This window comes from Neolamprologus multifasciatus, chromosome 1 (genome assembly GCF_963576455.1).
Source record: "Neolamprologus multifasciatus chromosome 1, fNeoMul1.2, whole genome shotgun sequence".
Classification (NCBI taxonomy): domain Eukaryota; kingdom Metazoa; phylum Chordata; class Actinopteri; order Cichliformes; family Cichlidae; genus Neolamprologus; species Neolamprologus multifasciatus.
Window position 1 is genome coordinate 36,702,419 of NC_140439.1, and position 12,958 is coordinate 36,715,376.

A 12,958-nucleotide genomic window follows, 5' to 3' on the forward strand; every position below is an offset into this window, starting at 1 on the left:
GAGAGATGTCCCTCATCTTGCTCTTCTTCTTCTCGGTCTCTCACATGCATACTGAGATATTTTGAATTACAAGTTTTCTGCAACAGTAAATGGAGACAGATTGGAAACTTAAATAGGTGGAACATTCACAGTGAACGTTGTGGGGCGAGCTGATTGTTTTTCTGCGCTCTTTTCATTTTTCTGCTTTCTCACTGTCACATTTCATTTTTTTCTGCCTCATCTTCCTCCCCCAGACAATCAGTCCCTCTCTGTTTTTACAGCTCCTGTGCTAACTCAGACTTTTCATCTGCTTTTGTGTAAATGTGTGTGTGTGTGTGTGAGACCAGAATGCCTACGACATGGCAGAGCTGCAGAAGTCCCTCCAGCCGAGCCCGGCCCAGTCAGTGCAGTACTGCCGCTCTAGAGCCTTGCACCACCCTCCTCCTCCCCACCATCATCATCACCATCACCTCCTCCACCAGGCGCCCCCCGTCCCACCCTCTTCCCAGCCGCTGGACCCCCTGAGCCGGACGACCAGCTCCACGACCTTGCCTCCCTCTGCAGCTTCCACTTCCTCCACGGCCACCACGACGACCAGTCTCCGCAGGGACGTCCCCCCCACCAGGCTGCCGGCCCAGGGCCAGGCCCGTCCCTCGCAGCTGGCCCGTCGTTCCCTCTCCTTCTCCAGCCAGGATCTGGCCCGCTACCTGTGCGAGATCATCCGCGATGCCGACCAGCATCCAGACACGGGACCTTTTGACTCCCTGCAGGTCTTCTCCACCGAGGGCGGGGGCTCGCCCGCCGGCTCCCTCAGCTCCTTCAGTTCAGCAGGGCTGGATGGAGGCAGCAGCGGAGAAGGGGGAGCGGAGGCGAGGAGGGAGGAGACGCTCGGGGAGTGGGGGCCTCGCTTCGAGAAGCTTCGGGCGCTGTACGAGCGAGCCGAGGCCAGCGACCTCTGAGCTCCAACACAAACTCACAAACTGATCGGACCCTGATAACGGGACCGCCCAAAACAATCAATTAGCAGACGCATGGCGGCGACCGAGGCTGGGAAAGCGAGAGACTGGCCGACAGAGAGAGAGTCGCTCCACGCGCAGCGCTTTGCTGACAGCTGACACGAACTGTGTTGTATTTACTGGATGATGAGACCCGTCAATCAAAGCGGGGGCCTAAAAGAGCCTGTCGCTCTGCACTCACTCTACCTTGGACGGCAATTTTGCAGGAGCAGACGTTATCAAACCTACAAGTCAGGTTAAATGCTTCAGAACGTCAGCCTGCACTCGGGCTACTCATCATGATGGAGCTTAGCTTCACTGTCGGAAAAATCTGTTCCAGTCACAGACACTAAAACCCCAAATTTCCTCGTGTGTGGATGAGCTGCCAGCTGAAGGCAGAAAATATGAAAATGTTTTGGCCGGGATCTTTTTAATACATATATATATATAGCTGAGCAAATCAATGCCACTAAATGTATTTTTAGCACCTTGCTGCTCTGTAAATAAACGTCATATATTTCACACGGTACTGTTACACGATAAGACAGTGAAGATGAGGCGGATCATACTGAGTAGCCCATCCAACGCAGTTTCACGTCGTGTTCTCGCTGCCTGGCTGTAAACAGCTTCTGTCGATGTTTGTATGAGAAAAAAAACAAAAAGAAGTGCTTCGACCATCGCTGGTTTCCAGGGTGAGATTTCTTTTCTGGTAATGTGTCTTTTGCTAGGTTGAGTAATTCTGTATTGGTTGGGTGTTTCAAGTTTCAACGCTCCATGGGTTGTAAGACATCAAGCTTTCTACTTAGTACCGTGCCCGCGTCTTCATTTGATTTCCTATTCTCATTTGCGCTCCGCCGCCGCTCGTTCCTCCTCACCCGGGGGAGGGTGCACAAAAATTCAAACGTCTTTGTAACAAAGAAATGCGAGTGGACGTGTGGACTGCGGGAGGGAGGAAATGCTCGCTCTGTTGCTCTGTTTCGTGCACGCTGTTCCTCTGGCATACCAAATGTGGCGGCTGCGAGAGACTATTTTAACAGATGCTCGGCAGAATACAAAGTACACCGAGCTGCCTTTCAAGGTGACTACTCAATAAACATAAATGGAGGGAAGAGGGTAAGAGATATTTATAAGGATTATATATATATAAATATATATATATGCTTGTGAGCTGTGATAGCTGTGCCATATGCAGTTCACGCATCCATCTATTGTGTCTTGCTAAATTAGCACATATTTCTTGGCTGAAACATGAGGATTGTGGGTAAGAGCTGCAGGAACATGTCATTGTGCTTTTGTTTTTTTTTTAATGTCAAAACTGTGAATTATCCCTCCAGCTTCTCTCCCTCTCTCTCAGCTCTGCAAAAAACTAAACACTTTGTCTTAAAAGAACAAAAAGGCAAATAACAATAATAACGCAGCGAATGGGAGTCTAAAAAGGGCACACTTCCTTTCACATTTTTAAAACAAGAGCGAGGATTGCAGGGTAGGGGGCTGAATCAGAGAGCAAATGAGGGAAGGGAGTGAAGCGGAGGGAGCCCAGCCCTGTGGTGAGATGTCTCACCAGTGCACCGCGGAGCACAGCGGCCCTGTGGGGGAGCCGCCGAGGGAAGAGACGCTGCAAGCAACAGTTTTCCGCATAACAGTTTGCTGCACTGCAAATGGGATGAGCTTAAAAAGTCGTGCGCCCCCACCCACATGACCCCGAACCTACGATTCTCCCCAAAGTTCCAGCGTGGCTTCTTCTGGCGTTTCAGCCGCTGGATTCTGCTGGAAGCAGCAGCATCAGCAGCGCTCCCTTCATGCCTTTTTTTCTTTCTATTTGTCTTCACGCTGGCAGAGCTGAGCCTGTCGGCAGAGAGCAGTCAAAGGGTAGTAGAGTGTGAAAACATGTCAGGCCACTAATCCTAATAGGAGCTGATGGCCCGCTGTCATGCTGGAAAAACCAAAGGAATGTGAGGAGTTTCCAAAAAAAAAAAAAGTTGACAGAGGAGTCGATCCCCAGATTGCAGCTTCTTTTTCAGACAAACGCTTTCCGAGCAGCGGAGGCAACAATGCAGCTTTTATAAAGAAGAGCGTTTCCAGTCAATGATGCCTAAAAGTAAAAGACAGGCTTATCTTTCAGGCAGCGGGGAGTTCCTCGAGAGCGATGCTCGTATGCTGCTCTCTGGAGAGCGTCCGAGCCTGAGCCCCACACACGAGGATGAAAACACTTCGAGATTCACTTCCCACCATTCATTTGTAGCATACGACGGCTTCTTCAGTGTTGTGTTCTGGGTGCAGACATGTTGTGAACAATGTTTTTACCTCATTTGTAAGTACAGAGATAAATACATTCAAATTATTGCTTTTTTTTTTGCCAAGAAGAGCAGCATAGATTTAAAATGTGCCGCTTCAGAGAGAAAAAAATCAAACGAACATATTTTTTATCAACATGATGGTGATGAGCTTTTGACGGTTATATAAGTGTTTTGTATTTGCTTTGATCTTTTCTTTTTCCTCCCCTCAATAAATTCATTTGCACCAGTGCTGAGTCGTGACTGCGTCTGTAAAGAAACCGATGAACTGAGATGTGAAAAGTAAATATTCCTGGCTTTGAGTGACTGACAGGGAAACAGCATTGTTGGGGGGGGGGAATGGTTTTATTGACACACTGCCTAATAATATGTGAAACTTCACGTATCCCTCCACCAGCATTGTGTCTGGCATGACAAAGACTTTTAACGGCAGAGTAAACATTTACAAGTTTGGATGATTTTTGTGGCTTTACAGTAGAAAATAACAGCACACAATCACTTTTTTTTAAAGGAACACCAAGCAAAAAGGAAAAATGACCAAAAGGCACCCAGATACATATTACAGTATTTTCTTTTTTCAAATAAACACAAAGAAACAGTTTCCACAATGAATGAGTTCAATGTTGGTTTAAATGAAGCTGAAGGTGTGAGGACTCTTTAGGATTACCAGGATGTCTCCAATTAGTCATTATTTAATGTAATTCTAACTCTAAAGGCTGGAAAACAAGTTAACTCTTGACTTTAGGGACTTCAGCAGCAACAGCCTCCATCAGACACAGTGAGTCCTCCTACCAGGGTATCCGTATGTCCTGGATGCTGCGTGCAGGTCATACTTGCAGCACGTCACTTGAATTAAGGTCATGACTCAGACTTTCAAACCTGAAATGTACTCTCAGCCTTTTAGTTGATCTACTTGGCTCAGTCCCAAAATTGAACCCTCAAAAACTGAAAATGACATCACCTGAGTTCACGAGGGCTCAAACTGATAGAAAACACGAAGGACGCCGCTTTGTAACATCGTGTGATGTCAAGAAACGTTTCTTAAAAATCCCCAAACTTATGTTATTTCACTTATTTAAATGTTCTTTACAACTAATGAATTTTAAGGTCCAGTCTCATCTTAACATCTTTCAGGATCTTGTCTTAAAAAAGGTGAAGAGAGGTCAAATAATAGATCTGCTTTTTATGTCAGCCGTTAAAAGTAAACTAATTCGGTGTCTAACAAAGCGCAGACTTCATTCCTCCTCGTTTCATGTGAACCTTGTTTCCTGTACTTTTTGGGTTGTTTGCTCCACCCAAGACACGTTTAATGTCATACTGCATGAAGTGGAGGTTCTTGCCTTAGACAAAGTTTGCATGTGTCCTTAGGCAAACTGGAGATTAGGGCTGCCACAAACGATTATTTTGATAGTCGACTAGTCACCGATTATTTTTGCGATTAGTCGACTAATCAGATCATCATCCATTGGACGTACAACGTACAGCTTATTGCACCAGCAGCATCTGCTCTTATATAACTATCATTAGCTTACAGCTTTAAGTGTTTAAGGTATGTGCTAAATAAAAATAAAGACAAGATGATAGTTTATTAAATTTTAATGAAATTTGCAGATTGTTTGGGTGAAGTTTAATAAACTCCTTGCTATCTAAAATATAACAGGACACCGGAGTATATTCTCGAGCATCTCACACTTCTGATAATCAGCTGTCTGCTTGACGTTTATTCAGCTGTGTAAAAACTATAACTTTAATCTCAGCCAAACCGATTTACTCAGGAACAAATAAAATACTAAAAAAAGCCAAACAATAACATTTTGAAGTTATCTAAGTGACTTATGTATGTTTAACCTGAGTAGCGAAAGACGGCGGTGGGTTTGACAACGATTAGCCGGGAGTCCGCTGTTCTCACGGCTCTAGTTAGCCTAGCCCCCGGCTAGCTATCGAGCTAGTGGCTAACAGACGTCTCCGAAAACGTCGGAGCGCTTTTGAAAATATGTGGTGTCTTGATAAACTGAGCAGATATTTGAGGTTTACACAGCTACATTCTCGCCTGAAAATATGTTAAACGTTTATTTTGTGACCCAGAAAGAATAATAAGAGTAATATTAAAACTAACTAGCTGCCGCCATTGTTGACAACTGTGCTATGAATTCTTGGACGCAGCTTCTTCTTCTTCTTCGGGGTTTAACGGCAGCTGGCATCCTTGTACATGCAGTGCTGCCATCTTCTGTTTCAGTCCGTTATTACACTCTTAAATCCTACTACTTATTCCTGCGTCTTTTGTGATCTTACAAAGCTTCAAACGACGCGTCGACTATTAAATCAGTCGTCGACGATTTTGATAGTCGACGTAATCGTGACTAGTCAACTAATCGTGGCAGCCCTACTGGAGATAAAGGGTCAAAATGTCAGCCAGAGTCTTCATGAACAGCAGAGCGGTCCTGTGTCCTTGCTGAATCAGCAGTAATCAAAGACTGAGTGCGGGCAAAGGGATCAAACCATCCTCTCATAACTGCCTGACACTCTGCTCGATGTCCAGCTACTGAGGTGGTAAAGCGATCCCAAACCATGATGCTCCCTCTACCATGCTTCCCAGCTGGGCTGAGGTTTTGGTATGAGAGCCTAACCTGGTCAAGCACGTCAAGCATTAACCAGTGTTATTTCCCACACTATTCTAATTCAGGTTCCAGCAAGGCAGAGACATTTCTGATCAATCCCCAACCAACGTCATTACATAGCCAGGAGATTAACATCTCAGTCCGTCAAATTCTGCCAGAGGCTGCTGCCACACACACCTCTCTTTCACAGAAGTGATGCTGGCGTTCAATCTAGAACAGGTTCCACAAAAACAACAGTAGTTCCCAAAGTGAGAACTCATGAATGACAGATGAAGTCTATATTTCTTCTCATTAACCCTCTCAGGCTCAAATTAATCTTTTTGTTGCTAATGCACAACCAAGTCCTGCAGTGGTACTTCTGAGTAAAAAAAAAATAAAAATCTCATAAAATATGTATGTGGGGTAATCAGGTTGTTAGTTTTTAACTGTTGCAAATTGGCAATGCCTGCCTCAAGAAGGTTAAAACACTAAATAGTGTTCTCGAGCTTCTTCTAGTAACACTTAATGTTTCACGTCTATTCAAGATAGAGCTGGCTCTGCTTGAGCACTGGGACTACACCAGTTAAAAAGAGGTAACTAATGTGCACAAGGTTTACTTTGGCACTGGTGAGCTGGTGCAACAGTCAAAGTAATAGCTGGACTCAAAGATGGGCAAAGTTTCCACAAGCAGGTGGCTTAACGTGCAGCTTCTTAGCCAGGAGATCAGATTTTTGACAGCACTGAATTTCATCTTTGATTGAAAAAGTTCAGATTTTATTTATTTTGTACATTTTGTGGCTGTTTAAGAAGCTTCAACACCAAGAACTACTGAGATGGATGTAGAAATAAAAGGGTTAAAATAGCACAACATCCCAAACAAGCAACCCTTGGGTGACTTGGGTCACTGTGGCATCACAGCACCAATGCCAAAGGATGCTAATCGCATTCAGGCTCCAAAATATCTGCATGATTATGACTCAGGCGAGTGCTGCTTCATCTACGACAGATGATCATTTTATCTCATCTAGCTTCAGACCAATAGATGAAAACCAATCCTGCATCTGGGAGCAATCCCAACATCTCGTTTGATTTTTTAAGATTGGGATTAAAGTTCTTTGACCTCTAAAAACACGTGGAAAGACCTTCAAGAATAAAGTTGTCCGCCTGCTGCTCTAACATTCACGGTCTCATCACGGTTCAGGGCCGAGGCCAGGTTTCAAATCGGTTGTCCCAAAAACAGACTGTTCAAACTAAACCTGGATCCAAACAAGTTCATTAGTTGCACAAAGCCGTCTTACATGTATTTCACGAACATCCACTTTAACCCACAGCAGACTGTACAGGTTAATGACCGCCTTCATCGCCTCTTCATTAAGAAAACCATAGTCAGCAGCGGCCTGCTACTAAACCCAATATGTATGGAAATGAACAATGCTGAAAAAATATTACATTACTAGACTCTTATTAGGCAAACCTAATGGAATCACTTCGCTCTCAAATAAAGCAATCAGACATCGGCTAAATTAAACATCCAATACGGAGGCGGGAGGAACAAGCATTCTCGTTCCGCTCATCCGATTGATATGCATCACGACGAGGCCTCGCCTTTAACGAACACCGTGTTTTCAAAAGCCCTGCAACAACCGTGCAGGAGTGCTCACGCATCTGCGAGAGCGTGGATTATCAAAGACAGAGGTCCTTATTAACAAGTGTACAAACACAGGCGAACTGAGCTGAGATGAAGGGGAAGGGACGGAGGGAGGGTGCTAATTGTCCAACCACTAATTACCTACGCAGCTCCAGCCTTTCAGTCACCTCCTCTCCTTTGGTGTGAAGGAAGAAAATGAGGAAGATCACTGAGAATTCATGTTTTCACGCGCTCTCATTTCTCCTGCGCTGCTGTTTAAACATGAGCATCGTCTGTCATCCCCTCTCCTCCTCCCCGCTTTCTCGTCTAACCACAAAGCCTCGGTTTGATATGCAAGTGTTGGCCCCTCTTTCTCTCTCTCTATTTTGGATTGTGGCTCAGAATCAGCCCCGTTGTCAGGCTGCTGCAATTTCCTCGCTACTTACATTATTCATGTGTGTTTGTGGCTCGGTGTGTGTGTGGGGCAGAGAGACAAGAATGAAAAGGTTGAGAATGCTGCTGATGACAATCACAGAAAGAGAAAAAACATGACAGCAATCACAACAACAACACCGTCACAAATACCACTTGGTACCAACTCTGACCTCAGTTTTACAGCAAAAGCACATTTAAGTAGTCGGCAGAAAGCGAAACTAACGTAATTATCCTTCCTTTTCTGGGGTAACTGGTAACATTTATCACAGCGGCCACATGTGCCACCACAGAGGGGCCACATCTGAGCTCTGCTAGTGGTCTGACCTACTCGGTGGGGCTACAGCCGAGTATGACTAAACAATCATTGAACGAACAACTCTCAGCATTTCCTGTTTGTGGGCAACGATACACAGACTGTATATAAAAGATGGCTGTATCTCAATTCAGGGTCTGCAGCCTTAAAGGCCGCATTTTAAGGCCGATTACGTCACAGCGACACCACGAAGGCTGTCCCAATTCAAAGGCTGCTTGAAATGCGGCCCTCAAATGCGTCCTTCATTTCCCTGAATTTTAAGGATGTGGCGGTGTAGACTTCGTGGCCCAACATATCCCAGAATGCATAGCACGGCAGTGGGTGTGGATAATTTTGCCAAAAAAAAAACGGCGGAAGAGGGGCGCCCGAAGAGTAAAGTTTAAGTATCTTATTTATGTGCAAATGTTTAATAACGAAGAACATTAAAACATTACTGTTGGCCACATGTCGGCAAAGTTATGTGACATTAGTGACGTTTGTACTAACTTGGTTTTAAAGCCTTTACTTTAAAATATACGCCGTTCAATAGTCGACGTTAATCTTACAGAGAATGTGATGATTTTATGGATATTTAAAGTCAGCACTGAGACAAATTTAGCAATGCCAACATATTGAAAGAACAATATTTGTCTCTTATAATACATTTATATATACAGTGTCAAAGGAACCTGTCTTTGAGTGAAGATTTAAGGTGACAGGAAATATAAATAATATAAATAAATGCAGCTTGAATCTTTACTGAAGCTCAGTGTTTGAAACAGTCATTCACTGCTGTAATAACTAATACTGACTGAAATAATAACTTTAGTAATGGCCATATTATATTTACATTACCAAAGCGAGATGACTTTAGTCTCATGAAGAACACCAGCTAATTGTTATTTACTAGCTAATCTTAAATGACTGTTCAGTACAGAAATGAAGCCCAACAATCATGTTTTACAGTCTCATGGTCTCAGCCTCAGATACTTATCCAATCAAATGTAGCAACAAACAAACAAATGAACAAAATATGTTCTCCTTCATTTCTGTCAAACAAAGCTGTATGAAACGTTTCCAGCTGTTAGTATCATGGTTGCTAGGCAACCTGGGCAGCGCAACGGAGGCTAGACCGTCCCATTTCACAAGCCTCGCACTTCTGGCCTTAGCGGTCTTTGAGGACCGTTAAGGCTGCAGACCCTGAATTGGGATACAGCCCATGACTGTAGTTTCCAAGTCCTGCACTCTTCCCACAGCAGGTCCACCTGTGCAGTAGCTGTACAGGGGCCCCATAATGATACCAGAAATTTGGCAGTTAAAGTAATTCATGGTAGAAGCAATAAATTGTCAATTTAATGAGCCTGCAACAGCTTATGATTATCTCTGTAGCACCATAAACTCTGATCGGCTCTTATAGCAAGAGGCATGTTATGCTGAAAGTTAGTGGAAGCTGACGAGGCAGTTAGCAAACTTTTTCTTAAACCTTCTTTTCAATAATTTTAATCATTTATTTTTATGTACAATCCTGAGAGAAAAATACCACGATACAGTAACATCAAGAGAAACGGGTGGGAGCTAAACTGAGCTCATCGGCTCATCAGAAGCTACACAGCTTAACAGATTTATTAGACCACCGCCAGACCAAATAAAGAGTATTGGTTATTACCAAAATACATTTTTATGATTGTGTAATGGTTAATTCAACAGTATCTGCAAGCTCGGACGTGCAAGCTTTTAATATAGTTATTGTCTTGATCCATGAATTTTACTTTTACAAAAAGGCAGAAAAGATTAATAAAAAAATAATAACAACACATTAAAGTTACAGAAGAATCAATTTTAGTGGCTGAATGTTTGATGAAATTCAGACTCCAGTGTCTTGGCTCAGATTTGGATAGTTTATTTGCCTAATAAATAAAAATACATTTTTTGGACCGATTTCTAAAACATTTGTTTTTATAACAGGTGGTCTAACAAAGTCCATTACCCGCTGTGTATCTGGTACATGGCCTCTCCTGGGACTGATGTTCTGGTGATAAGACAGTAATTTAAATAGTGTGTATGTTCAAAGAGTGTGTGATCCAGGTTATTCTGAAGCTGCCATGTAGAAATGTCTCCCAGACACATCATAGCAAGGTAATTATAAAGATGACAGCTGTAAGGACACACTGACTAAATGTGTGTGTGTGTGTCTAACAGCTAGCTGTGCAGAACAGGCAGACTTTCTCAAGAACAACTTCTCCAACCTGCGTCACAGTGAAGTCATCGCTCACAGACCACAAATAAAAATTTAATTAAAGCCTAAATTTAAGTTTCTGTTTAGTTTGAGACATTTTGTAGAGAAGTTCAAAAACCCGTTTGAGGGCTACGACTTGGTTTTAGGCTTAAAGTAGGTTCAGAGTGAGGTTAAGTTGGGGTTTGGCACGTAGTTGTTAGGCTTGTGGGTAGAAGAGCTTAGGATGACAGCAGTGATGCTAGAAGTAATACTAGTAACAGTAAGATTAAACAGTCGCATGAGCTTCCACTGGGACTATGACAACCTGTCATAAAATAAATCATCTCCTAACTGACTATAATCTTTTCAGTTGTATCATTTTTAGGGTTATTTATGAAACTTTATAAACATTTACACTTAATGTCTGCTGATGTCTACTCCTAAAACAACTGAACTACAGTCAGTTTAAATCCCTACAAATGAAGAGCTCAACAAATCTTCGATTTCTGCCCCTACTTTCATTGGCAAAGAAGAACTCAGCTGCAAATACATACGACTTCTGTGTATTTCAATCTTTAACTTTCACTTAGTCATCTAAACTTTTTTGGGGGTGGACGGCGGCTGAACGAGTGGACGTAGAACAGCCCGAAGCAGGAATCCTACATTTGCACGCTCCGCTCACAAAAACACTGCAGCCCGAAGTGCAGAGCGGCCCGCTGTTCTAATAGCACGTCCAAAGAGCCACGTGTTGAAGAAATAATGGCCATGATCACAGCTGGGCGCAGTGCAAAGAGGAGACAGAGGAACAGCAAGGATTCAGCACTTTTATTTCATCCTCTCCTCCTCTCTCCCCTCTGGCCTCTGCTGAGGTTGTCTTGCAGCCCTGGTCCTGCTACTGAGTCACGCTGGGCTCTGATGAGCCCTTCGTATTTTTCTTGCGTTTCTTCTTGAGCCGGTACACATGGAAGGTTTTATTCTGGAATGTTCTGGTAAAGAGAGCGTTGTAAGCCGCGTCCGTCTTGATGGCATCGCAAAAACGAGGGTGGGTGGCGGGGACGAGGTCGGGGTCATTCTCTCCCGGTCCGTCCATGATCTGATAAGAGAACAAACGCGTCACCATTAACAGCAACGAGAATGACGGCAGGCTGAAGCCAGCACAATCGAGGTAAAGTCCACCGGCAGCAGCCTCTGATTTCACTTTGCTCTGCCAGTTAGATCTGCCATAAAATCTGTATGACTGCTTTAGTGCATTAAGGGCTAAAGTGAGTCTAAATTAATAAATATTCTGCTTTGGGATTATTGATTGCAACATTGATAAAACAGCAGCCAAAGAAGGCTGAACCCAAAGAAAAAAGAGGCAGTGCAGGACATGTGGAGATGCTGGCTTCAAGGACGGATTTTCTTGGAAGGAGTAAGATGCTCATTAGCAGCACTGAAGGCCATTAACAAAAAACACCAGCTTCTAAAAAGGATCCCTGAGAACGGCACTGCTTGCTGGCGAGATGCAACACTTCCAGTTTTAAAAAGTGGTGGGTGGGACTGTGAAAGTTTCTGAATGATAAACTTTTAATTTTAAAAAAGGGATATTAACTTTTTGTCAAATATTTTATGGTTTCACACACATTTAAAAACACTAAATAAGCCACAACATGCAAAGCACTGAGTTATGAGCTCCATGTTAGAGTGGAGCTACGAAAACTATTTTGAGGCTCATAGTGAAACTGTACAGTGTATTAAGGCAGCGGCCCCCAACCCCCGGGCCATGGACCGGTCCGAGAGTCGTTTGGTACCGGGCCGTGAGAGTTTAGGCTCGGGTGTGAAAGTGACGGTTTTCAGGGTTTTTATTGTTAACTCTGTTTCCCTGGGTCTTGTGTTATAAATTCATTTTCTATATATTTTCATGTACTTTGTTTTGTAGCTGCGTCTTATTTTGAAAGGAATGTTTATGCGTTACCATAGCGACCAGAGAGGAGGCTGTTACTTTCAATGTTGTTGGTGCATTTCAGGAGGACGCTGCTAATAAAGTTACACAAATACACAGTGAATTATTATATTTACAAAATAGCAGCGTTTTTGTCTTTTCTTTTGTTGTGTTTATCAGCGACGCCTTAAAGGCCGTCTGTGAAAATATCGTCTGACATTAAACTGATCCGTGGCACAAAAAAAGGTCGGGGACCGCTGCATTAAAGGACAGTGTATGGAGTATAAATTAGCTTCTGAGCAATATGTATAAATATTTAGGTTCATAATCACATGCAAATGCTCTGCAGTGGGGATTTGTAATTATTTGGTGGTTTCACTTTGCATTTTCATTGGAGTAAGATCATCATCATCATCATCATCGCTGGAAACCAAAGCAGGGCTCGCAAAATCGCTAGCCCCGGGACGTCAGGCTAGCAACTTCTTATCTGGTGCGCGTCTTTTATTTTGACAGCGAATGCGCACATGCGGATCACTTTTGTGCACCCGTGTAAATAACATAATGTTCTGCCGGGTGTGTTGTTGGTTTTCCCTCGATTTCTGA

At 43.5% G+C, this 12,958-nt stretch overlaps 2 protein-coding genes across 11 annotated transcripts in view; one reads left to right on the forward strand and one right to left on the reverse strand.

Annotated features, from left to right (window-relative positions):
• Window positions 1-3,604, forward strand: part of LOC146526191 (neural-cadherin-like) — a 381,462-nt gene extending 377,858 nt beyond the window's left edge. For all 3 annotated transcript variants that reach the window (XM_085183449.1, XM_085183576.1, XM_085183527.1), the window contains exon 37: window positions 327-3,604. In XM_085183449.1, coding sequence (XP_085039575.1) covers window positions 327-938 — 612 coding nt within the window. In that variant the 3' untranslated portion in view covers window positions 939-3,604. The remainder of the gene's footprint in view (window positions 1-326) is intronic.
• The window catches only part of dpy19l3 (dpy-19 like C-mannosyltransferase 3), an 82,733-nt gene continuing 73,366 nt past the window's right edge, over window positions 3,592-12,958 (reverse strand). For 7 of the 8 annotated variants that reach the window (XM_085184729.1, XM_085184603.1, XM_085130365.1 and 4 more), the window contains one exon: window positions 3,592-11,527. In XM_085184729.1, the coding sequence (XP_085040855.1) occupies window positions 11,327-11,527 (201 nt within the window). In that variant the 3' untranslated portion in view covers window positions 3,592-11,326. The remainder of the gene's footprint in view (window positions 11,528-12,958) is intronic. The other variant, XR_014877926.1, reaches the window with a different exon arrangement.